The sequence below is a fragment of the Squalius cephalus genome (genome assembly GCF_949319135.1).
Source record: "Squalius cephalus genome assembly, chromosome: 5".
Lineage (NCBI taxonomy): Eukaryota > Metazoa > Chordata > Actinopteri > Cypriniformes > Leuciscidae > Squalius > Squalius cephalus.
Window position 1 is genome coordinate 43,305,305 of NC_137126.1, and position 27,615 is coordinate 43,332,919.

Genomic DNA, 27,615 nt, shown 5'->3' on the forward strand with positions numbered 1-27,615 from the left:
TCTCTAAATGTGATTAATAGAAACCTATCGATTTATGCAGCTCACACATTTGAGGTTTATGGATCAGTCTTTTAAGTAATGATCAAGGGTGCATATAAAGCCTCATCTCCAGACAGGACGAGAGACTGAAACCAGATGCTAAAGAGGATGGACAGACAAATGAACTTAGCAGGACTATGTAACCGTTTGTCTACAGCATTCTTATATAGAATTATATATATTATACATACACTTATTTTAGTTAATTAAAATTAGAAGACAAGTAAATAATCTCATTCTAATTTCTGAATTTTTACCCAAATTGTTGTGTTGACTACATTTGTCAAACCTCAACCATTCTATCTTTTTAAGATTTACAACCATTTTTTATGTATTTGAAGCATCTTATGCTCACCAAGTCAGTAAAATACAGTAAAAATTATTGTGAAATATTATAATTTAAAATAACTTTTTGTATTTTTATATACTTTAAAATGTAAAAGCTGAATTTTCAGCATCATTACTCCAGTCTTCAGTGTCACATGATCCTTCAGAAATCATTCTAATATGATGATTTGCTGTTCAAGAAACATTTATTATTACTGTGTATGTTGACAACAGTTATGCTTAATATTTTCATGGAAATTATGATTTTTTTTTTTTTTTTACAATTATTTGTTGAATTTAAAGTTCAAAAGTGCAGCATTTTTTGTAACAATGTAAAAACTTTTGATCAATTTAACGCATCCTTGCTGAATAAAAGTATTCCTTTACAATAAGGTCTCATTAGTTAACATTAGCAATGACCAATGCATTTGTTACAGTATTTATTAATCTTTGTACATGTTAGTTAATAAACCACTGTTCATTTTTATAGTTCATATTAGCTCAGCTTGATTTCATCAATGCATTAGTAAATGTTGAAATTTATATTAATACATTTTTATTTATAAAGCTCCTTTCCCAAGCTCAAGGTTGCTGTACAAGAAGATAGCAAAAACAGATTAATAGATGCTTTAAAAATACTCTCCATTGTTAGTTCATGTTAACTAATGTTAAGAAATGAAGCCTTATTTTAAAGGTTTACGAAAAAAATAAAATAAATAAAATACATTTAATTATATGTACAGATCATAACCTTTTGACTGGTAAAGTTTATCAACAACTCCAAAGCAACATTAGTGATGCCCTACTGAATTACTGAATCTGCAATCCTATCACCCAATTATGCAGCACTTTTAATTATTTTTCTTTCTCTTTATTTAATATTTATTGCTATTATAATTTTTTTTTGTAAAAAATCAGGGTTTTAAACTGCATTTAGACATGCTCCAAATGTACAAGGTCGTACCAGGACATGCTCCAGGGTCACAAAAAACTGTAAAACTTGTAAAATAACAAATGAAATATGATTAAATAATTAATTTTTTAACAAGCATGTTCTGAATGTGAAGCACCTACTTCACATTCAGAAACTCTTTTAAAGCGTTTTAGACCCTATTCTGAAGAAAATGCTTTTTGCTCTTACATTTCAGTAAGTGTGAGTGCAGCAATGCCAATTCGCAATGGTTGGATTTCAAATTGCACATTGCACAGCATGTCATACATCTCCATGATGTCCAGGTCTTTGCCTCAGAGATAAGAAATCTAATTATAATGTGGTAATGTAAAGTGGGAAGGCAGAGCTATGGAGCCAGGCAGTGATGTGGACGTCTCATTAAATTAAACTGGCTATTGCAAACCTCAAATAGCCCTATATGTGGTTACAAAAACTAAAAGCCATATTCTTTACAGAATTAAACTCATAAACGTCAAAAAGAGGTGATATCCAAATGGACTATTACCACAGAGACATATTAGTCGCCACTGTGAGAAAGAGCCGTATCATTGCAGATTCAATTAGTAACCATAATGACCAAAATCATCATTTACACTTGGTTACTTAGTGAGAACTTAATGATTGAAGATCATTTTCAAAAGTGATTTCTTCATATACAAAATTATTTATTAACACACAAATAAAAAAAAGGTCCATTACCAAAACATTTCCCCCGTTATAATGTACACAAACTTCAAATGAATTCAGATCTGTACAAATGGCACAAACACACATAGTTTGGCACAACCGATGGAGAGTATCAGGTGAACAGCATCTATGCGTTCATACTAAGGACCCAGTCAATGGTCTCTAGCAGGAAGCTCATATTATAGTGGGCGGCAATGTTCCGGAACACTTCCACCTGCTCAGAGAAGCTCTGCAAACACATCCAAACAAGTGCAAATGAGAAAACATGACAGGTGGCCACTGGCTGTAAAGCATACACTACCATTTGGGTTTGGTAATATTTGTTAACGCTTTTGAAAGAAGTTCAAATAAAATATTATTACAATTTAAAAGTACTGTTTTCTATTTTAATATATTAAAAATGTAATTTATTCATGTGCTGGCAAAGCTGAATTTTCAGCACCACTACTCCAGTCTTCAGTGTCACATGATCTTTCAGAAATCATTCTAATATGATGATTTGCTGCTCAAGAAACTTTTATTATAAATGTTGAAAATGGTTGTGCTTGAGTGTTTTTTTTTGTTGATGAGTAGAAAGTTCAAAAGAACAATTTATTTGAAATGGAAATCTTTTCTTACATTATAAATATCTTTAGTGTCACTTTTGATCAATTTAATGCATCCTTGTTGAATAAAATCTTACTGACCCAAAACTTTTGAACTGTAATAATGCTAATACACAGAAGTATTAGCATATCAGTATCACACAAGTACCTTTGTGGTGAAGCTGAGGTTGAAATCTCCAGCACAGCTACAGTACAGCGGCATGTTTGCTTCCTTCACTCCTTTGCATTTGGCACATTCCTATGATGGGATAAAGTGCCATAAGTGCCATTTACAGAAGTAAAGGTCAATGGATGTGCATATACATTAAAGTCGGCAAAACGATAAATCTAAAACACTCTGAAAGTGGTAAATGTGTCTCTCACCAGGTCTTGTAGGGTGTAACTCATGAGTTTCTTCTGGAGCGCCTCCACCAGGGCCATTTCTATGGACTCTGTGTCATACTGGGCCTGACAGTTAGAACAGAACCACTGAGGAAGAACTGAACCATCCTACATGAGGAAAGAAGTGTGAAGAGAGAATATTATTGTCTTTTTTGGCTAGTTCCATCACATAACAAAAGAGTGAACATGTAGCAAAACACCAAGTGTAGTTGTAGCTTAACTCTTAAAAACCCGTAGTCAAACGTAAACATGAGTAGCAAACCATTAACCGCAGGCTTAAATATAACAAACTTTAACAGTGAGAGTCAGGTTATTACCTGGGAAACCGCAGGGTCTTTGCAGAGGTCAAGGTCACGACAGAAGTTACAGTGGTGGCAGATGACCTCTGGCAGGACGTAGGACTTGCAGGGGTCACGGAACTGGGCGTCCTCTGAGAATTCTCCAACATCCACCAATCGCAGAAGATCTCGCTTCAGTTTGTTCACCTGATTGACAATGTTGGCGTCCAGAGAGAGCACCTGGAGGGACATTACACACAGAAACATCTTCGTTACAATGTTCAAAAGTTTGAGGTCAGTAAGATTTTTTTTAATGTTTTTGAAAGAAGTCTCTTATGCTCACTAAGGCTGCATTTATTTGATCAAAAATACAGTAACACGGTAATATTGTGAAATATTATTACAATATAAAATAGCTGTTTTCTATTTTTCTATATTTTAAAATGTCATTTATTCCTGTGATGCAAAGCTGAATTTTCAGCATCATTCCTCCAGTCTTCAGTGTCACATGATCCTTCATTCTAATATGCTGATTTGATGATCAAGAAACATTTATTATGATTATCAAATGTTGAAAATAGTTTGTGCTGCTTGATATTTTTGTGGATAATTGTGATTCTTTGCAAGATTATTTGATGAATTAAAAGTTCAAAAGAACAGCATTCATTTGAAACAATTTTCTGAAATGCCTTTACTGTTACTTATGAGTTTTAGAAGTATGAAAGTATTCATAAAAAACTCAAACTTTTGAATGGTAGAGATATATTGTTACAACTTAAGGAGTTTAATACAAACAAAAAAAAAAACACAGGAGCAAGAGGTGCATGTTGATATTACCTGGCAGACATATTTAATAAACTCCAGAGCGGGGTTATTGAGGGGCAAGTGAGAACCAGGAAGAACAGGAAACATCTCAGAAGGGAGTGTAACACTGCGAGTGCTCGACACTTTCTTCTGAATCTTCTGAGTGATGGTGAAAAAATTCTGTGTGAGTTCACTTGACACGTACTCCTGGGAGAACGTGATCAAACCTAAACACAACAGACACAAGAAAAATAACTACATGAGTGAATCTTACAGAAGAGTAATGCTGGGTGGTATGACCAAAAATATAGATCATAGTATTTTTTTAAGATTCTGGCAGTTGCACGGTATATCACTGCATTTTCTTTTTTTGATGACTGGACCTTTATATAGGTTTATACTGGCTTATTCTTTCTGTCAGGGGTACATAGAATATAAAACACTAATGTCAAACACAAGTTTACAGTTTATAAAACGAACAATTTAATTCATCTTTTAAAACGATGAATCTTTTTGGCAGGTTGTAACTAAGACATATGAGTTTCTGCATTTTAATAAACAGAATTATTATTACTTGAAGTACACTCTACTGTGTAATAGTAATGTATTTCTCTCATAATTTGATAGTTTTATCAAATGAAATGTTGAAATGCCCATGAAGTTCATGTGTCCATGTCCTCATATACTGAGACGGCAGACACTGAAAACACCACGAGCGCTTCAGTGTGTGTGTGTTTTGCAATCTCTCTTGCAAAACATTTTAAGTTTAATAACATGAACAATTAAAAGGATGCTTTTCAATGTTTCATCTTTGAAAATATCAACCCTCCAAATTTTGCTTAACAAAATGAAAATATCAAATGACAGCCGTAATAATTCATCAGGATTAATCTCATGGGAAGTTTATTTGAGAATACAATCATAAATAACCCATTACAAAAGCATATAAAGCTGAAACTGTATATGTGTCTTACCAGGAAGTGCACTGACATCCCCAGTCGGCTGTTGGGATGCTTGGGTCGCTCCTCGTCTCTTAATGGGAGTAGCGCCAGGGGCGTTCCGCCGAAGCTCTTGTCTCATGCTGTGATAGACGGCTGCAATGTAGGCTGCAAACAACCAATCAATTATCATGATGAGAAATTATTAAAAAAATTATAAATTCACCTGTAATGTTTCTTGAGCAGCAAATCAGCATATTAGAATGATTTCTGAAGGATCATATGACACTGAAGACCAGAGTAATGATGCTGAGAATCTTAAGAATATATTAAAATAGAAAACAGTTATTTTAAATTGTAATATTTCACATGATTTCTGTTTTTAATGTATTTTTGATCAAATAAAAGCAGCCTTGAAGAACATAAGAGACTTCTTTCAAAAACATTTTTAAAATCTTACCGACAACAAACTTTTGATTGCTAGTGCACATGGAGCATAAAGACATAAAAGCGATTGCAGTTTTGGAAGGCTAAAAAAGGACAGTGTTGGGAATTTTGAAAACAAATGCAATCTGTAATGTTACCTGAAATGATCATAAGAAAGTATTTCTGACAGGATGCCGTCTGAGGAAGGTACTGCATGATGTTCCAGTTACTTTCAATCAGGTCTTCCACATCTTCTTCCCCGTCCTGTTCTTCATCCTCCTTTTGATTTTCTTCATCTTCATCCTCATCCTCACTTCCATCTCCCTCTGCTCCATCCTTTTTTGTCTTCTTTTCATTGCCATGCAAGAGTTGGTAAAAAATAAATTAAAATAAAATAAATGTGCGTTGAAACTCAACTTGAACGGTATAAAAGTCACCAATCTTTTTACACTGAAAAATTCCAAGTTGAAACAAGTTGTTTCTAGGCCTTGTGCTTTACCTCTCCATACAGAAGGCTAGAGGGCAGCTTTCCCTTCACTCCTCCATAGTTAGTAGGATCCATCCACAGCAGAAACTCCCAACAGCGTGAGAATGTGATGGACAGAGAGTGGAAGATTTCTTTTGAATGGATACTGACAAACAGCAAACAGAAAATTAATACCAAAGTTGGGACTTCAGAGACTTGCACATTGCACAAGAAACTTGGATTACAGTCTAGTAGGGTGACCACCTGCTAATAAGCCCAAGGGGGGACAAGGGGTATGTTTCTGAGGGACAATGTGGGACACTGCCTGGCGCGGCGGTGCCCCCACCCCACGGGCAGACTCACTGATAGTGGTTTACCAATTTCTAGCACATACCACCTTACATGGTAATAATGCCCTATTCCCCTAAACATGAGTAATTGCTGATGTATGCTCATTAATAGGCCAACCAATGTGTATTTTTTTTCTAAATAAAGATTCATAATATTTTGAACATTCAATGAATTGACAGATGTACTTCCACTTAAGATTTACTATTTAATTTTATTTATTTTTCATTACAATTTATTCACTTTAAATAAATTATAATATAAAATTATAGGATTAACAGGAATTGTAGTTGCTCAACACCACAGGAACAGTAAAAAAAAAAAGTATTTAAAAAAAATACGATTGACATCGTATTCCCCTCCATGTCCGATTGAGAAGGACGTTTTGCAAAGGTCACAAAAAGCCCTCTCGGTATCCCCCTCAACACCTTTCAGCCACAAATATTCATTTTCCCAGTCTTTCTTGTACCCACACCTTCTCTTTTTAATTGATGATGACGGTGCCTCTCAGTCTCTCTCTCGAATTTTTCGAATTGGAAAGCGCGCATCTAAAAGTTCCTTCCTTCCCAGTGTGTCTGGTATGCGCGTGCGTGCGCTGTCATGACAACAACGAAAAAGTTGACAACAACCTAGTCAGCAGTTCAACTGAGGGGTGGGTGTGGCAACAATAGCGTGCTGAAATGTCAAGTAATGTTCGTTTGGCTGCCTGGGGCTCGAGGATATAGAGCGACCAACTTTTTTTTGAGCAAGCATAGATTATGTGTGACACGGTCTCAATTTGCGGGACGCATGAATTGGGCTTCAAACGCTGTGTGCGCACGCGCTACGCGGGATGGGTGGTCACCCTACAGTCTAGACGAGAGAAAAAGAAAAAGAAAAGGGGTTTAAAACCTGTTAGTGATATACTCCACGTATGCAATGGAGTCATCAATGCGTCGTTTCTTGGTGCAGAGGATGAGACGGTTGAAGTTTCCATAGATCACAGATGATCCCAGGCGCTTAAACTCTGCCACAAGTCTGAAGTGTTTCAAATAAAGTGTTTAAAACCAGAAAAATATAAGTAGTCATCCTGTGGCTCAAACAGTAAAGCATGGTGCTAGCAACACCAAGATCATGGGTTTGATTCACAGGCAATACATAAACTGATCATTTAAACTTCGAAAGTTACTTTGGGCAAAAGTATCTGCCAAATGCATACATGTTTATACCAGAACAGAAAGCTGCTTGGTTTGAAATTGATTCCTGTGAGCTGTGCTTAATACAGACTACAGATCTTTTTTGGCTGCAAAATTTGCAAGAAACTTGGAGCAACTTTCTTTAACTCCAAACATCAAGTTGACATAAAACTGGTAGTCTGTAACCTGTACTCACTGTAGGAAGATCTTCTTCATCATGTTGAGGAGTGTGCGGTGCAGGGCCGGGTCGTACAGCAGAGAACTGGGTGATCGCAACCATCGATAAAAATGCATCACCTGGTTATCAGCGTAGACGTTATGATACTGCGTGATCTCTCGAACCCAACCAACAACCATACTCTTCAGAATCCTGCACAAAGACGGAAAACAGTGAGAACCCTTTTGTACAGAATGAGTTTTTGCAACAAAAAAAAAACAAGATGGTTTGATTGTGTTTACTAGCCTTACTCATTTATACATGCATACCTGAATGTGTTGGAGCAGAGCGCGGTCTCGTCATAGCTGGCCACCGCATTTGTCCCCTGATTCCCTGACATCATTTCCTCCAGTGATGCATGCTGAATGACATCAAAGCTGACGCCCATGCTGGCCCCGCCTTCCATGTCGTTAACGTGCTGGGACTGCAGAATGGTGTTCACTGCCAAACTCTGAATATCCAACTCCACACAAACTGGAAAAATAGGCAAAAAGTACTTTATAGAGATACATTTTTAAAAGTAATATTTTTACTAATATTAACTTTTCAACCAGATACGTAATCTGTTCTTTAATATCGTGTCTACCAATAGATAGGGTTATTTGGTGGGTCTCTAAAGAATAGCACATAAATGATATTTATAGGTAAAATAACAAATTGTTTTTTTATGCAGCATCAGTAATAATTTCTTTTTCAAATATAAGCCCTTAATTTCAACTGAGAAATGAAAGAAATTATCTATTTTAAAATAGCTTATTTTAAAAAAATACAAATATTTTTTTAAATAATTTTGCATAAATATGACATAAAACACCAGCAATTTCTGTATTTAATTAAAAAAAGCATTTAATTTATTTACCATAATTTTGCATAAATATATTAAGATAAACAAAAGCACCAGTAATAGTTATTTTCTATTTATATTCATAATGCATATTATGTTTATTATTGTTGTAGTCTAATAATGATGTAGTTGTGTCAAAAAGAAATAAAACAATTACAATAACAACTTAAGTGGATATTTAGGCTATACTGCCATCTCCTGCTACAAATGCAATATTCTCGCTGTGTCTTTAATATCTGCTGTACTCCTAGTCTGCGTGTCTGATCCTGTGTCTTAATTTGCTTACCTGTGGAGTAGCAGCCTTGGCTGTTGATCTCCATGGAGCCTCTCTCATCACTCTCCATCACCAGTCTGCTGTCGTCAGCCTCTTTCCCCCCAAGGTCCGGCCGTGCCGTAGGTGACAGCCACAACAGGTGGTTGTGCTTTCTCAGATGACGTGCAAGAAATAGATCTGATCCAAATATAGAAATATCCTGAGGCAGGTTTCCCACGGGAAGGTGATAGTACCTGCAGAGAGAAAGGACATTACAGTACATGAGTCTGACGTCAGCTTCTCCTAGCATGCTCCGTGATGTTGATTTTTGGGGGGGGTTTAAAGGCACAGTATGCAAGTTTCGCCACTAGAGGTCGCTTATTCAAAACAATATCAAAGGCATAGCTTGATGATGCTGTGAATGAGCGTGTAATCATGGGAGTTGTCGTCTTCACCTCCACAGAACACAACACAACCCCAAACATTTATTTCACACTGACTTGAGTGCAATTCATACTGTGCCTGAATAAAAAAAAGATAGCTTTCTACACTAATTAAATAAGTCTTACCTCATGGTCAATTTGAAATAAAACCACTAGTATGACAGTGACAAATTTGTGTGGTGTACCTCGCCATATCAAAAGCCTGTGAGAGGCAGCTATCCAGGTTCAGGTAGTGTTTGATCATGCGGCGAGCTCCGTGTCGTTGCCAGTCCAGTACATTGTAGCTTATCTCATCTATAACATGAACTGGCACCACCGGAAACTCCTCCAGTACAGTCATGCCGGCTGCCAGACGCCGCAGCTCCCAGTTAGACTGGACAGCGATCAGGGTTGGACCACGGCGCTCCTCCTGCACACACGTTCAGAAAAATGGCTGCTATTTACCTGCTGGACTGTGCAATTGGCTTTTTTTTTTTAAAGTGTTTCTATTATGCTTTTTTTGCATATTACCTTTCATGTAGTGTGTAATATAACAGTTTGTGAATGTAAAAGGTCTGCAAAGTTTTTATTTATTTAATACATTTTATTTATTTATTTATCGTCTCCCAAATGAAAGAACCGTTTCTGAACTGCCAGCAATTCCAGTCTCATTCCTGCACAAACCTATGTAGGTTTGTAACAAATCTACATAATGCCAGCCTACAGGTTTCAAATCACAGACAGAGTGTGATCCAACTCTAGAATAAAGAAAGCTAAAGAAATTAGCTTTCTATTTAAAAACACATTTAAAAAGAATGTCATGAAAAAGCCCAAACTTTAAAATCTCTAAAAAGCTGTCACTCATCTCAATTCATCGCAATCTATAAATCAATGAAGCTGGCTACACAATCAATCTCTTATTTAGCTTACATTTATCTACACTTTGTTTGTTAAAGTTAACTTATACTGATCAATGCTGCAAAAACACACTGTAAATGGAAACCTTTGACGCTCTCAAGAGCGCAAACACCAAATCTGTTTAGCCAATATGCTATTATTACGGAGAAAAACTGTTCCTAGACCAGCTGTTATGGGTAACATTTCCCTCTAAAAGCAATCAGAAGCAGCAGCAGTCAGTGGTTTAAGTGAAAAGGCTAAGCCTTGCCCTACACACGCTGCACCCATGGCTGACTATGAAAAACATCTCAGACACTGTGAGAAAAGCAGTGATGCTGCAATATACAGTAAATTAATAGCATATATAGGTATACATATAAATAGCATAATAGGGTCACTTTAAATAACATGTGGAGGCCGTACCTTATAGTTGAGGAGAATGCGCTGCAGTGCACGGTAGATGGCTTTGATGTCATTTTCAGCACGCACTTCAAACTGATGTTTCTCAGGAGGCAGAAGCTCCTCTGTGGTCTTCTCCAGCAATGCTGTGCGCTCTGCTCCGTACACTGAACTCAGGTTCGGCATCTGATTGCTGCGTACCTAACATTTGGTGTAAATTACAGTAGTGTAAACTGCATCATCATCTTTGCACTGTGTATTTCTTGCAGGAAAAAAACTTTTATTTATTAAATAAATAAACCGCAATAAATATTAGCATTGTAATGTTACAGTTGTACTGTAAAATTACAGTACAATACTAAACTGAAATATTACAATAGTAATGTTTCTTACTATGATTTATATTAATTTATTATCATAGTAATATTTATTATTTTGTTTGTTTTTATCTAGTAATGATAATAATAATAAAAATCATAATAATACTTATTATCATATAGTCATATTAATATAACCACAAAATTTGGCTTATTTTGGTTTGTCTCCTAGTTGAGTTTTTAGTTTATGTTTTAAGCTAAAATGTGGAGCTTACCGTGTCAAGAACAAAGACACTGGCTTTACGTTGAGACGGTATGAAGAGGCCAAAGAGAGCCTTATGGCCCTGACTGTGATGGTACAGGTAAATGTGCCTTACACTGCCTGTAACACATAAAACACACCCAAACATATTTTTTAGCTTAAACACTATTATTTTTAGCCACTAAACAGATGCACAAACATTACTATAGTGCATGTACAAATTTTGAAACCAATTACAAGCAAAACTAAAACCACACTGAAAGTGATTTATCTCACCTGGCTCGAGGTAGCTGAACTGGGCCAGGGATCTCATCTCTAGGTGTTCCAGGTCAAAGGTGTCAGCCTCTCTGCCAGCCAGGGCTCTGACCACCTGTTTATTGACCATACACATGCAGCCCAGCTGGACCAGAGCCCGGAACAGCAGCGGAACCTACAGGTTGTGTGAGATAGACACATGGAAATGACCTCTTTAGATACTGCACGATAAGGTCAATGCAGCACAGAGCAGAAACCCTCTCTGGAAATCACCAATTAGTCTAGAATATTCCAGGCTGACTACAAAACTAAAGACAAATTCATATACCATAATGGTAATTAAAAGACAAAATGTGATATTTTGGAAAAGGTTTTTTTTTTTTTTTACCTGTGTCTCATAGACACCCTCAATATCAGGAGCAGAGAGATCTGCATTGATCTCATTGATGTGTTCTTGGTACATGTCCTCAGGAACTGCATACTGATAAAGGTAATACACCACACTGGAACGTGGAAGTATCCGGTTCACCTGTCATTTAAATGGGTCAAAGTGAGATTAAGAGCACAGCTTTGATGGATGAGTTGAAATATCCATGTTGAATCATTGCAACACTCTTTGGAATACATGATTCTGAGCAAAATATAGGTCAATACAACATTAGCAATGATAATATTATTGTCAATAAATGTAAATTAATATTGTTGCAATATTCATCATCTTGCTAAGCAGATTTCTATACTGTGATGGACTCTTTGCCTTAAAGGAAGCTTTAAGCTAATCTCCAAGCAGGAATCAAACTCTTCACTGACACATTCGCTTGAATCTTTAACTGGCACTAATTTAATTTATAGTCAACAAGAACATGAAGATTTCTCCTTACACAGATCATGGACAAAATTGGTGTTGAAAATTGTATACAGCAGACCTTTTTGCAGGTAGCCCCCTCTTCTTGCTTGGGCACTCTCTGATTGACATAAAACACTCGAGGGATGTTGAGCTTCATGCAGTGCAAGTCACTGCCAATGACCGCCCACAACTTATAAAGACCCGGGTGACTGGTCTCTGCAATCTAGAGGTGGATAAAGATACACATCATGCATTGTGACAAAAAGAACAAAACAGTAGTCATGTTTAATAGTTTAGATACAATGGATAATTTTATTCAGCAAGGGCACATTAAGTTGATCAAAAGTGACAGTATAAAGACATTTATAATATTATAAAAAATTTCAGTCAAATCAGCATATTAGAATGATTTCTGAAGGATCATGTGACACTGAAGACTGGAGTAATGATGCTGAAAATTCAGCTTAGCATCGTAGGAATAAACTACATTTTAAAATATATATTCAAATAGAAAACAGTTATATAAAATTGTAATATGTCACTGTCACAGTATTACTATTTTCACTGTATTTTGATCAAATAAATGCAGCCTTGGTGAACATAAGAGACTACTTTAAAAAACAAACATTTGATCATTTGAGATCAGCTCTAACGTCACCCGAATCCACTGTTCATACCTATGACTTTCTCTGATTTAGATATCCGCACCTGATCGGCACATTACAGATGTTCTAATTCTCAGTGTTAAGCGTGATGATATGGTAAAATATTACAGGCTGCTTTCAAATAAACATTTATTTAAAGTAAAAGTGTTTCTTTGGCAAAATTACATTTCTTTAATAGCCTAAACAAAGGCTTTACACCCTTCAAACTTAAATAGTCACTGTTTCCATCACTGCAACTTCCACACACATAACAAATTAAATTTGTTCAGCCCAAGCAAAGTCTGGATATGGGCTTTATTAGTTTATTGTCATATAAATACGGCGCTTCACAGTCATTACATATCACACACCCAACACTTTATTCATCCTGATTAACTACACTAAAACTATCCCCACATGGTACTTTTCATTGCTTCAGTTTTTTTTTTCTTTGTTTTTAAATTTCTCCCGGATCTGTTTTGCCTACATTGCTGCTTAAACAAGTGGATCCCGCAACTGCGTAGCTCAATAAGTCTGCAAATTAGTGCGAAAAATTAAGCAATTAATTATTCTAAATCTTATCAGAATAATTTCTGTAAAATGTGTGTAAATAGTTAAAGCGGTTAAGTTATTAAGCAATATCTCTTGTAGGCTTCTTCTTCTAGTAGACAACTAGGAGGTGCTTTTCCGTTTATTAAAATCAACACATTTACTCATCCATTCACGACCCACCAATGGAAAAAGTGGAATGTTATTTTTTTACTTGGCCCGCCAGACCTGCAGATCATCTGCTATGTCCAAGGATATAACTACGATCACTAATGTACATGGAAAATGTTTTTACATTAAATCACTGAATTGCCAGTGTGACGTACCTGTACAATTTGCCAGGGCATGTCTAGAATGCTGCGGGCGGTTCTCCGCAGGAAGCTGCCTAGACCTGTTGTCGGTCCATCACGGATTACACCGCCCCCTGTCGGCTGAGATTCCCCATCAATCAAACGTCGTCGTTTCCGTCGTTCCTTCCTCTGGCGAATCTGCAGCTCCCATTTTTTCTTGTGGTAGCGCAACCAGACAAGAATTTCCTCCTATACACACACAAATATAGAACAATTTGCTGTGAAGCCTTCCTTTCATTTGATATGTCGATAAATTTAATCGAACATAATATCTGATCATATGTAACATGAGATAACAAATGCTCCATTTCAGCTGCAGGTGTCATCAATATATAGAGCTCAGACTTGACTTTTGCGGTTTATTAAAGTGCACATATTATGGTATTTTAAAGGTTCCTAATTTTGTTTTTTTTAACTCCTACAAAAAGTTTAAATGCATCCAAGGTCAATACCCTCTTTAATTTTCTTAGAATATATTATCTCTTTTCTCAGTGTCTGAAACAGGTCAATCAAGGATTCAGTCTCTAAACCCCTCCTTTCAGAGAGCCTACTCTGCACTGATTGTTCAGATGGCCCAGTCTGTTGTGATTGGTCTACTGCTTGCGTGGCTGGAATTACTGGCGACTCATTTCAGGCAGTTCAGAATCTGTACCTTTTGTATTGGGAAACATTAACTCACTTTATCGTGATCTTTGAAACATTTACATTCACAAACATATATATAACACACAACATGAAAGGTGATATCTGAAATTCATAATAGGCGATCTTTAATTGTAACTTGCAGTAAATGTTATTGCATTGCTATACTGTCTGTATTACCCGGGTGGCGCCCATGGCTGGCGGTGGCCCCAGTATTTCTCTCCAAGACTGTGTGAGTTCTTGTTCTTGAGACTCGGCCTGGCTGTCCTCTCCCTGAGATATCCTCTTCCTTTTTGTGCTGATTAGTATGGCAGGTTGCAAGGGGCGCTGAGGAGCACCGAAATCCTCCATATCAGGAGTCTCACCTGATGCTAGAGTTTGTTGGGCCACCTGAGAAAGACAGAAGAAGGTGTGCGTACAAAGGGGACAGGTAGACAGCAAGTTGTGAACGGTGTGTGTGACAGTAGACCTACCTGTCTCTTTCCCTCACTGGTAAAGAGCTCACTAATCTTCTTTTGCTTGTAGATGTCATTCTTTTCCAGAAGCTTCTTATGCAGCCAGTCTGGATGTCGTACCCTGGGTACTGGGTTTTTCACCTGAACAAAAATAGTAACTGTTAAGAACATGGAACTAAACAGAAGAGAATATAAATGCACACAGATAGCGACCAACAAATATTTGATGCTCGTCAAATTAGGTAGATTGGGTAAAAATTCAGATTATCGTAGAAGAAATATAGTGCTTGATTCTGGTTAGGACAGGTGTGACAGGACTGATATGAGTCTAAATGAGGTGCATGGTAATTTACCTGTTGTAGAGCTGCAGGAATAGTGATGATCTTCTGTATAGCACTGCCCAACCGCTCAATGTAGTAACTCCAGTCCAGAATCTTATATGGGAAAGACATGAAAAACAGTAATTAAAATGTAACAGCAGTAAAAAATACAACACTCCTGTAATTTCAACAATTTTGAAATTGTGACATTACAGCCAAAGTCAATGAATCAAATTAACTCACAGATCTAATGTCAAGGTCATGGAGGCTAGGCATCTTCAGCCATTTACGTAGGAAATGCTTTTTAACACTCTCTTCAGCCTGAAAAATGGCCAGAGGGATCGCCCTGTGTGTGAAAGAATACATTTTTTATATTTATTTATATTACAATTTAAAATAACATTTATTTTAATACATTTTGAAATGTAATTTATTTCTGTGATGGCAGAGCTGAACTTTCAGCATCATTACTCCAGTCTTCAGTGAAGAAGACTGAAACATCGTCAATAATCAATCAATGTTGAAAAAAGTTTTGCTGCTTAATATTTTGTAGAAACCGTTTTTTTTCAGAATTCTTTGATTAATAGATAAAAATAAAAATGAAATAGAAATATTTTGTAACAATGTAAAAGTCTTTACTGTCACTATAAATATGAATTATTTCTTATAAAGAAATACTATTTTTGCACTCTGTTTAAGCGGGAAACAACATTTTGAATAAGATGAAAATAACTATTTTAACGTCTCACCTCTCAGTGACGGGCGAGCCCTCCGGTTTTCGAGAGATGACATAGCGACAGCTGAGGCCGGCGTCCTTCACCATTTGATCGCCAAGGAACTCAGCAAGACGCTTGGCCGTGCTGATGGAGGTGGATTTCTGTTCTCCATAATCTTCCAGTTTACGGGACATTGAGCGATTTTCTGAAATCAGCTCAAATAACTCTGCATCTGGCATGTTAGCAGCCTTGAAAACAAAAGACAAGAACAACACTCTCATTGAGTGCCACTCCCATGTGGATTTGCCTTGTTAAAATAATAAACACCGGAGTAAATATTGTAATAAAATACAATGCAAGCAATTATTCCCATTATATTTCCACTTACACCTGTGGAAGATTGTGTGACCTTTGTCAATACCTTGCTGTAGAGCACATCAAGCCAGTAGTCAGCCACTTTAGCCACAGAGGCATAAACCTCATCTAGAGTCGTGCCTTTCAGGAAGGCCTCAAACACAGACGACTGGAAGATCTTAATGAGTTGAAGTTCTCCTCTCCTCTTCACCTCAAAGCCCTTTAGCTCAGCCAGAGACCCATCCTCGTTAAACACGGCATACCTGAGGATAGAGAAGATACTCAGAAACAAAGTATTTCTACAGGTTACAACCAAATACATTGAATAAAATATTTTTTTTCCCTACAGTTGAGGCTTTTATCCAAAGCAACTTACAGTAGTTTGGATCTACTAGTGACTTCAGGTACTGGTCAGACATGTCCAACAAAGTATGAATTTAAACCAACAAAGTAAAACCATGATGTAAACAAGAGATTAATTGTGCAGTATAGACAGATTTTTTTATTATAACAGGAGTTTTTACTCAGCTAGTGAGCTTGCGCATTAATAATGGTTACTATTTTATTGTAAGTAACGTTGCTTATCAACTAACTCTCTGAGTATTAGTAGACTGTTAGCGGTAGGGTTAGTAGAATAAGTTGATATGTACATGCAAAGTTATTAGTCAGTAGAATGTCTTTTGGGAAACCATAAAATAAAGTGCTAGCAGATATTAAAGGTGCTGTATGTAACTTTTTCACTCTACTAAAGCATAAAAATACCATAATATGTTTGCATACACTGAGGAAACATGCTAAGTGCACATACTCGTTTCTCTGAAAAACACTTCTACAGCCAGTTATTTTACTTTGAGAACATTTCCAGGCTGGAATGTTTGTTATTGTTTTGGTCTGTGATACTGCACGTTGCCAATTTGCCAATTGTCATTGTCCACTGCGCTCGTTCCTGTTGCGTGTGCTCAAACTAGCAATCCATGTGAGCGCCGTCCAGTCTGAGGAGCAGGTAGCAGGAGAAACGGCAATCTCCGATATTTTGAATTCGACTGCAGTACCTATTTCGACCACTAGTTGTCATTCTTACATACTGCACCTTTAAGAAGACAGTCTACTAATACTCTGAGAGTTAATTAACAAGTAGGTGCAACGTTACTTGTAGTTAACAGAATGTCTAAATGGGACATTCAAAATAAAGGTCTAACCACATCATGGTACCAAAATCCATGAAAACGACTACTAAAATTTTGGTACCTAGTCCTTTCAAAAGAGTGAAAATGAACAAGTAGCTTTAGTGTAGCTCAGATGTAGTTCTCTCACCTCTTCTTTAGCTTCTTTCCTTCTTCTTTGGAGGCGGGCAAGATCATAGCCAAATACGGCCCATCCACTTCAAAAAAGATGCTGTTCTCAGCTCTGGTCTCATATGTTAGAGATGCAGGGTCCACCAGCTCTTGATACTGATGATTTGTGAAACCCTCCTACACATACAAATGACAGGATCTTTTCAGATTATCATTAGTTATTCCCTTTTAACCATCTTTTTGAAGATATATTCCTTATTAATATATTATTAACCTGCTTTTAATGTGGTTTACTGCTCAAAAGAGAAGCAAGATAAATTACCTTGACCATGATATTGAGCATGGCTCCTGGATAACTGATGGTGACCTTTGACTTCTTCTCATTGGTGGATTTTATGACAAAGTTCTCAGGAAAGGTGTTGGGAAGAACACACCAGATACCATCAGTGTCCAACTCCAGAGGCCTCCTAAAGAAGAGGAGGATAAATTAATCAATCAATTACAATAAACTGGTGTTTAAATTAACCACAGCTCTGACAGTGTTTATGGGTTTGGTGTTAGAGCCTGACCCGATCTGCTCAATGAGCTCTCTGGCCTGGGTGATGATGTTGGCACCAGTATAACACACAATCCCAGCCATCTCCATCGAGTACCATCGTGCTCTGAGAAACATAATAAGAGCCATCATGTAAAACAGGAGTTAGAAAACAAAAAGTAATATCAGCAACTACAGAAGACAAGAAACTCCTCAGGTAGATCTTCTCTAGCACTGGGCAATAAAAGTGCCTTGAAAAGTGATGGCTCTGATTGTTCAATACCCTTTTCTCATGACGTATCCGTAGAAGGAGTTGAGGATGCACTTGTGCGCCAGTTGCAGAGACTCATAGAGAATCTCCATGTTCTTGCAGCGCTTCACCTCTGCTGCGTCCCCTTTATCCTGCGCTGAAGACAGCTTCTTCTTCCACACCTGGACAGATTAAAACAAATAAAAAGTGATTCCTTCCTGCATAGGTGAGCAGACTAAAATATCACATTAAAAGACGATATATCCTAGAAAAACATATCCTTTTGAAATAGAGGAGTCTGATGTACTACGTAAACAGACTCAGACTCAACTTTATGTCCCGCTCAGGGAAACTAAGATTGGTGCCAAACACTAACCACATCCATATAGTACATTTTAAAATACCATGAACTACAAAATTATAAACAAAATTTTACAGGTTGCATACAAAGAAATACCAAACTGTAACATTCATAACAAAAGAAACAATTCAACACCATTTAGGCCTGAATCCAGTTACCTTGTGGAGTCCTTTGAACTCATATCGACGGTCTCTGAAGGCTCGAACCGTGTCAACATAAAAGGAGTTCTCTCTCTGGCAAATGGTAGTGACTCTCTCCTCTAGTCTGGTCAGGTGAACCTTCTTATAGGCTTTTCTACAGTAGTCTAAGAAAACAAATACAAATGTAATAACGTGTCTCACTGTTCATCTATACAAGTGATGTACAAGTGCATAATTTAAGCTCATCTAGGTCTGACAACAGTCAGACAAAACCTAGATCCTTGCAGATGGGTATGAGAATCAAGAATATACTGACCTCCCAAGCGCTTCTTCTCATGACGAGCCTGTTCTTCTCTATTGAGCACATGGAAAGCGCGAGGTGGACCGTTTGGAAAGAGAGGGGGAAACTTCTCTGACTCCAATTGCTGCTGAATGCGGTGAAACTCACTCCTACTGGCCGGCACTATGAGGAAATAAAAAAACAGCCTGAACCTCACTGATAGCAAAACTGCATTAACGCTTTATAATAGTTAAAAGTTCAGCAATTATGAAGTATATTAATGTTATAATGTTTGTTTATGTTATTACTAAACAATGTAAATATTACTGGTTATGAGTAGTTTTGTCCTCACTTTATAAAGTATGTGACTATGGTTGGTTTTTGAGAGAAATCTCTCTTTTTGTGTGATTTTTCAGGATTATTTGATGAATAGAAAGTTCAAAAGAACAATTTATTTGAAATGGAAATATTTTGTAACATTATAAATTGCTGTCACTTTTGATTTAAAAAAATGTGTCCTTGCCAAATAGAGGTACTAATTTCAACCCAAGATGAAAACAATTGTGGCATTAAACGTCTCCTCAAAGATGTAAGAAGTTCAAATCACTCACTGATCTCTCCTCTCCACTGCCATGACATCTTGCGCTGACAGTTTGCACCAGGTTTATTAAAATCACAGGCGGCACAGGTCGCCTCGTCCACCATGGCAGAGGGCTAGGAGCAAAAAAAATAGATGGAGAAAAAGAGATGATTTAACTCACTTTATTCATATACAGCTGAAGGGAACAAACTAAAAGTTGTCTTAAAATGTCATTACAATGAAATTAACAACTTAAGCACCAGTATAAGCTGAGAACTGTATTGTACCTGTAGTCTGTTGGTGAGGATGATGTTGGGGTACATAGCCCCCACGTCCAGATGGTAAATAAGAGGACACTCGATTCTATTGGGCACTTCCTTCAGAGAGATCAGCTTCCTTTTGATCTCATCACACACCTGAAACAGGTAAGATTATTATGACAACTGGTATTTAACGTGATACATGTAAGCATGAAAAACATCATTCACAAAATAGGACCATGTGTCCATAAAAAACATCACTGAATACTGACTCTGACTGACCTCATTAAAGTTGGTGACCTGCTCAAGGGGAATATTCTCCTCTTCCTCAATCGCATGACGAAGAGTACGGTCTACCCTCTGAATCAAAAAGTCAAATGCTGCTGGATTCTGTAAGAACATAAATTATAAATAATTATGAAGATACGACACAAATAAAACAACTCAAAACAATGTGCTTTGATTAAAGATGGACTCCCAGTTACCATTTTAAAGCGACAGGGGATGTCACTGCGAAACACACCAGACTCCAGAGCCTCGACGTGGCCGCCCACATAGGTCTCAGAGTCGAGTACATGACCATCATCTGTGAGTTTATTAAAGATCTGCTCCTGCTTGTTTGGGAAGACAATGTTGGCATGGAAGGCCTGAACCATCAGCAAGGCTTCACACAGGGTACCGGAGCCTTTCCGCAAAACCTGTTTACACATTAGTGTGTCCAGACAGATATAAAGCAATCCATGATGTTAAAAACAATTATATTTACAGCTTTCTCATCACAATTAGTAACAATAAAACCAAGAATTCGTAAATACAGACCTCATCGGGTTCCATGGGAATAATGGTGCAGAGGGCAAAAATGAAGGGATGAACATATTTCATGTAAAGGTAGTATGTGGCCACAGCGTCAGACACTGAATAGGTGGCCAGAGTCTGAAAAACAATAATACAGCTCATAATACAAAAACAAGAACTGTCAAACACAAATCCATCAAATCCAAAAATGTAAATATTTCATTAAAACAATAAAATATATTAAAACTTTTATATTTAAAAATTATAATAATAAAGAAATAAGTAAATTATTCACAAAGTAACAAATTCATAGTCACTCAGAACCAATTTGATGGCTAATATGCAGCTACGCCAAGCAGGATTTTGGAACAATGTGATTTTATTGTTGGCCTCACAACACAATGAAAATCGAACTGACCAGCTAACTGACCACGTCTTGTTAGTTGTGGCTGGTAACATAGTATGGACAATGTATGGCGTTTCAATAAAACCTGTGTTAAAAATGAATTTATATTTTGCCTGACATTTTTCTGGAATGCTAAATTCATAAACCTCAGAAATAAAGTGTGTTGACTAAATGTTTATTGTGAAGTAAGTGAACGGTCATCCATGTAAATGATCAAAGTTGAGTGAAATGGTGAAAGTTGAGGAGTAGAGGAAGGGCACCTGTGATTCTTCAGTAGCCATACGGCACATCTCCTCTGGGTCCAGCTCTACGGGGTCATAACCTAACTTAGCTTTTGCTGCAGCCTTGAGGTTATGACTTCCTACAGGCAAGTAACTGTCTCTCTTTACCCACCTGAATGAAGAGAGAGGGTGAGACAGGGTGTATTTCCTAATATAAAGTCATACACAAGCCATTCATTAGAAAAAAACATTTAAGCCACTCTTACCTGAGGCAGTCCATGTGAATAGCTTGGCTGGCTTTATATTCTCCCTGATTGTCCTTCTGGAAGCCGATCTCCTGATGCATACTCAGGCCAAGTTGGGCCGCCCTGGTCTCTATAAATGGCCTGAGGACATAGAGACACAAACTCACCATCATCACATGCTACTTGTAAAAACACAAACAACTGTCAAAACCACATGTAAATGAAAAATAAAAACATTAAACAGTCAACAGGATTGTATGTGATATAATATCAGATAGTCTAACAGTAATAGTCTAAAAGCATGTCCTACCAGTCAAAGAAATCTCCGTTGTAAGTGACAAAAATGTTCGGCTTGGTCTCATGGACGTGTTCAAACCATCTCTGAATGAGAGAGGCCTGCAAGCAGACAGAAAAGGTCAAATAGGAAAGGCAAATATTTACCAAACTACAGAAAAGTAGTTTGACAACTTAATTTTCTCAAGCCTTGTTTTACAATTTACGACATTATATCAAGAATTGTTCAATTGTAGCACTGAGTACCAGTCTGGTAAACAATGCACATCATATACTGTTCAGCCTTACCTCATCAGGTTCATTAAATACTGTGAAAGGGCCCTCGTATTCAGGTTTAGGTGTGAACTCGAAGTCTTCAATGTCCTCAGAGACAATTTCTCTGTTTGTGATGAGGAAGCCCTAGGAAAATAGCACATACATTATAAACCATATCAAATATTAAACAGATCATGAATAAAACTGACAATTAAATTACTTATTTACTGTATGTAATTAATGACTGACCTATCGCAAGAGCGCAAAATACATTACCTGTCCATCTATCATGTATGATATCATCATGATCTGGTCTGTTTCAGCATCAGGAAACTTCAGAGGGAGTTTAGTGGTCTCAATATCAAATGCCAACACTACAGGGTCCTTAAAATGACAGAAAAATACTGCCATGAATAAGTGATTCATAATAATTAATGCAGGATCCTCAGTGAATAAACTGGATTGACATTATTGACAATCATTGCCAGAGACTAAGCAAAGATCTCAAGCATTTAAACTCTTTTAAGACATGCAGAAGCATTTGTTAAGATTCTTACAGGTCTTTCCACAAGATCATCCCTGCGCACAATCTCAGGAGGATAGGCACTTCCTCTGTACCGCACATTATACCAGTGAGCCTGTCAGAAAACAGAGCTGTCAGTCAAGAAGGTCTTGTTTAAAAATTAAACGTACTGTATAATCAGTCATGTAGCCTGTATGGGATGTTTCTTTACCACATGAATCTTCAGGTCAATAGAAACACGGACGTGATAGGGCACGTCATATTCTCGCATGTCCAAAATGTTGTCAAGCTGCTCAGTCATCTTCTTCGTCGAGCCATCCTTATGCTCCGTCACTACACTTCCACCAACCAAAGCACTGTAACATGCAAAAGAAGCATTTATAGGTCTGGATAACAATAGAGAACAATGTCAAGTGCATTATGGAAAGTCTTAAAAATTAATTTCTTGAATAAACTTATTTTCCTTATACACTGCTGCAACAAAGGTTTCAAAATAAGCAGGACATCTAAATTTACAGTGTGCTTTCTTAAAGGACAAGTTCGGTATTTTACACTTAAAGCCCTGTTTACAGATCGTTTCTGATGAAATAGAACGGATAAGATTAAAATTTGGACACATGCTCCTGTCCCATTCGTTGTAAAACTGTGGACCTATTTTTCCAAACGCCTCACATCCGTTGAGAGCTTGAATAATAGACACTCCTACAGAAAGAATACAAACAACCCCACTTCCGGCGGAGTAATACCGTACCTCACAGCACATCCAATACAAGTCAATGGAGTTGGACAAAAACTACGATAAAACCTGTTGGAAAGCATCTTTTGCAGCGATTTTTGTGTGAGCATATCAGTGAACACCCCTGACCACTCGGTGAGTTTCACGTCTTTGTAAACGAAAGTTTAATGCGTTTTTTGGAAGGATTGTTCCAGTGCCCATAGGCTCCCATTCTGGTAGTGGGGGGGGGGGGGGGGGGGGACGGGCGAAAGAAACTTAAAATTCTTGGGACAGCAGCATGTGTCCAAATTTTAATCTTAAAGGAGAACTCCGGTCAATTTTAACATTGAGCTCATTTTATTGTACATTTGGAGTGCTGTCAATACAGAGAACAACTACAAAAATCGGTGTTGCCTACACCGAGTTATTCTATTTTTAAAATTTGCACCCTGTTGACTTCAATGGGGCAAGTACTAAACCTGCTTTTAGCCTCTTAACATCCTTGATGTGTCATTACAAGTGCACAGAAAATGTGAGTGATTCCTTCTGAGTGAACACGAGTGGATCTGACTGCAGTAGATGTAAAAGATATGTATAAAAATGATGTTATTTAAGCCAGCGCAAATACCTGTGTTTACATCCTGTTTTTCGGTTGAAGTCCAAAGTAGTCGATTGCCGAGTTCACGCGCATAGGTTTAGTTACCTATGATTACGCGCGTGAACTCGGCAATCGACTAAAAATCTACAAAAAAATGAGCTCAATGTTAAAATTGACCGGAGTTCTCCTTTAACCGTTCTATTTCATCAGAAACAATCTGTAAACAGGGCTTTAAGTGTAAAATACCGAACTTGTCCTTTAACACTGCCAAAGTGTGAATACCTGGATAACATGCTTGTGTAGGCGTCATTGGACTTCTCTCTCTCTCTGTTCTTGCGGACAGCAGGTGAGATCTCCCTTTTCACTTTAACAAGGTCATCCACCGTGTTAAAATAAAGTTTGATGTAGCTCCTCTTCAGGCCCACCAGGTGATTAGGCTTTTAAAGACACATAACAATCAAATGAATGACAAAAATGACGAAAGAATGAGTAAAAACAAAATGGATCTATAAATGAACAAAATTGAAGTATTGATAAATAGATTTTGATTTATATTCATGTTATATAATGGCATCAGTGTCTTTTAAATTGATTTCTTCTTTTGTTAACACTGTTTAGCGTTATGATTGACCATGATGCCTTATGTTGTGTAATAGTGCTGTTTTAAGACGTATGCTGTAACGCTGAAGATATAGCGGTAGACATGATGAACCGGTGGAAATTTGTCAACCGGTGGGGATTTTGGACTATCGCCTCTATCGCAGTTATGCTCATGTGACATTGCTGTGCTGCGCAGTCACGAAAGCTTATCGTTTGCCTATGTTTTAAAGCATTGCGGTTTAAAAACAGATGATTTTAAACTGTTGAAGCACAATTAGCAGCTAAAGACAACTCATTTCAGAATATGAACGTGCTGTCTGAGAGACACGCGACATGAAGTCGCTGCTTAAAGCGAGCGAGTACTGAACTGAGTGCCACCTAATTAGGCTTGAATATTTAAATATGGTTAAGTGACAATGTATCTGCAAGTAAACAGTCAGTCATGTCTAAAGTGAACGTTAACTGTTGAGAGAGAAAGCGCACGAGTAGGCTATATTGGATCCGTGCAGTCGGTCTTAAAGTGAAAGCATCCAAATTTACCTGCTGTCATTATTAATGCTAATCAAACAACAAAAGAGAGAGAAAATCTCTCACTGCTCTTGACTGAATCACTTTTGTAACTTTAATAAGAATACATATATATTTAATTCACACAGTAAAGACTATGCATTGTTTTTCAATACATCTGATTATTGATACTTTATACATTTTATGTAGTATTTCTAGTGCTTGAGGTTTTTCAGGTAGGTCCATTTCATTTGTAGTTTGTTTTCTTTGATCTTTCTTTATCACAGTTTACATGTCTTCAGTAGGCTTGAGAGTTTTTTTTAGGTTAGTATTAGTTTTTTTAAATGATGTTGAAAAAGAATTATGAAATTTCAAAGGTATCAAAAATGTTGATATCATAAAAACCTTATTAAAAGCAAAAATAACTATATTGTGATGAATATATATTGTTATCGTGAAATAAAATTACTCATATCTTGATATAAGATTTTGGTCATATCACCCACCCTTACCCTGACAGTCTTTGTTATGTAATTTAGTGGTGTGTAAGCTTGTTTTATAATGTACAGCACATTTTAACTGTGCTTTAAAATAAATAGTCTTGGCTTGCCTTGCCTATCAGGAACATAAATGATGAAAACAAATTAGTAGAATTAATGTATGAAAGAACTTAACTTACCAGATCTAAATCTTCCTTTGGGACAACTTCAAGCTTCGCCACTTTCCCTTGGAACTTCTTTGACAGGAAGGAGATAACCTCTCTTTCACAGTTCTTTAACATATACAAAAAGACATACAGTATCATTCAATCCATCCAAACCAAAATGTTTTCATTCAGTAAAGAAGCTTAAACTCACCTTTTTAGTGGCTATGTAGAAATACGGCTTAAAAGGAAGAGCAACCTGTGGGAACACGTACACAAAAAGGGAAACTTACAACATCAGGACCTCTGCCAACATAACATTATTTTCATGCTCTATGATAATGTCATAAAGCATAAAACACATGTTTTAAAAAGTGGAGAAACCTTCAATGTTACATTTGAAAGAAAGAAATATGTATATTTGCAAACTGCTGTAATATCGCACTTTGAATCTGTTTCCATCTTCCTGTATGAAGTAATAGTCCACACAACTGATCATCCGCTTGTCATCATCCAGAATCTCAGTCTGAGAAGAAAAACAATCAAAACCTTCACAATATTGGCAAAATTATCAGAAAAAAGGCAGAAAGCACAGCTTACTGGTCATCTAATTACAGCGTTTGAATGTCTGACATTCATTCTTACCGGGTGCATGTTGATCAGCCATCCCGTCTTCTCACCAGGCTCCTTCATCCGTTCGAAGCCAAAGCGCTCGTCCATCCCATCAGTGAACTGACTGCGCTCCAGCCGCTTGACAGCGGACAAAGCAGATGCATCATCCCTAAAAACCAACAACAACATGAAATCTACTGCAACAAAACCTGTCGTCCACATTCAACAGACGTTTTGACAACTGCAAAAGCTGTCAGAGCACGCAATGAGAGAAAGGTTCACAGAAGAGATTGTGTTCTACTAATTAATAGTCTATGCTGGTAAACTAAAAGGCTGCAGGATTTGGTTTCAATCTAGGCAATTGTCAATTCTACCAAAGTTGTCATTTTGACATTTCAACCAGTGACAGCAGTGTCAGGCTATATTTGAGGTAAATTATTATTTTCCTAATTCTTGGATAATCATCTAACATTCAGTTTTTATGACTTCATATTAATGAGACATTGAATGGAATATTTGTAATGAAAATAATTTGTTGTACATGGTGCTATCGTTGACCAAAACTATTAAAAACTTTTTTGCTAAATATAATGAAGTCGTAAAAAAACATAAAATTTAGATGAACAATTTTGAAGAAGAAAAAAAAGTTACTAACTGAATTGAAAACAAATACATGTCTAATATTTAGAAACAAAAAAAAGTAATAAAAAAGACAAATGCACATAAAACAATTACTATAACTTAAAAAAACTGAAGATACACAAATAAAAACTGATCAGATATTAACAAAAACTATTAATAGATATAATAAAAACTATATATATATATATATATATATATATATATATATATATATATATATATATAGATAAAGTAATACTACCGGGACACAAGTGAACTGCAAAAAACTATTAAAATGTTGAAGAACAATTGTGTCCATGTTTCAAGCTACAATATACACATTTATAAAGATTTTAAACTAAAATCTTTATGTTAAAGAAAAGTGGTTATTTGTCAACTACCCAAACACTGTCTGCTTTACCAAACTGTACCACAGATACTTTATAACTGGTGCTTAGCACTACATTACCATTGTAACATTTTAGACTGAAATTTCTGTCGTGTCAACATTATATCATATATGCACTTACTGCTGGTTGTCCTGATCCCCGCCTCGGTCTGTTTTATATCGCCCACTGTTTTGTAAAACCATAGCTGACAAGAGTCTGCAAGACTCAAATCAGTCAGCAAATACAGCAGAACTAACTAGAGTTAGTTAGTTAAAAGCGTCACTCCACACAATTCGACCAACTTTCAGCGCGATGGACCTA

At 36.9% G+C, this 27,615-nt stretch overlaps 1 protein-coding gene across 2 annotated transcripts; it reads right to left on the bottom strand.

Moving 5' to 3' along the window:
- Positions 1-799: 799 nt before the first annotated feature.
- Positions 800-27,585, bottom strand: pole (polymerase (DNA directed), epsilon). Of its 2 annotated transcripts, none has more exons than XM_079872424.1 (49): positions 27,436-27,585; positions 26,318-26,453; positions 26,118-26,198; positions 25,887-25,931; positions 25,709-25,801; positions 24,205-24,359; positions 22,821-22,965; positions 22,644-22,724; positions 22,363-22,470; positions 22,120-22,230; positions 21,848-21,933; positions 21,559-21,678; positions 21,332-21,464; positions 20,690-20,803; positions 20,356-20,568; positions 20,153-20,260; positions 19,898-20,026; positions 19,642-19,744; positions 19,067-19,213; positions 18,769-18,914; positions 18,283-18,431; positions 18,034-18,126; positions 17,787-17,931; positions 17,484-17,641; positions 16,237-16,432; positions 15,849-16,063; positions 15,343-15,445; positions 15,133-15,213; positions 14,798-14,920; positions 14,505-14,714; positions 13,659-13,871; positions 12,219-12,362; positions 11,681-11,821; positions 11,314-11,467; positions 11,051-11,157; positions 10,483-10,659; positions 9,369-9,592; positions 8,774-8,994; positions 7,913-8,117; positions 7,623-7,796; positions 7,143-7,268; positions 5,937-6,069; positions 5,596-5,785; positions 5,048-5,179; positions 4,107-4,300; positions 3,309-3,509; positions 2,974-3,099; positions 2,759-2,848; positions 800-2,234 (listed from the first exon to the last, which is right to left on the bottom strand). In XM_079872424.1, the coding sequence occupies exons 1-49, from the start codon at positions 27,495-27,497 to the stop codon at positions 2,133-2,135; spliced, it is 6,843 nt and encodes a 2,280-aa protein (XP_079728550.1). In that variant the 5' UTR covers positions 27,498-27,585; the 3' UTR covers positions 800-2,132. The 2 variants fall into 2 exon arrangements, with proteins under 2 accessions (XP_079728550.1, XP_079728549.1); XM_079872423.1 differs by having other exon boundaries at positions 5,596-5,800.
- Between the last annotated feature and the right edge of the window lie 30 nt (positions 27,586-27,615).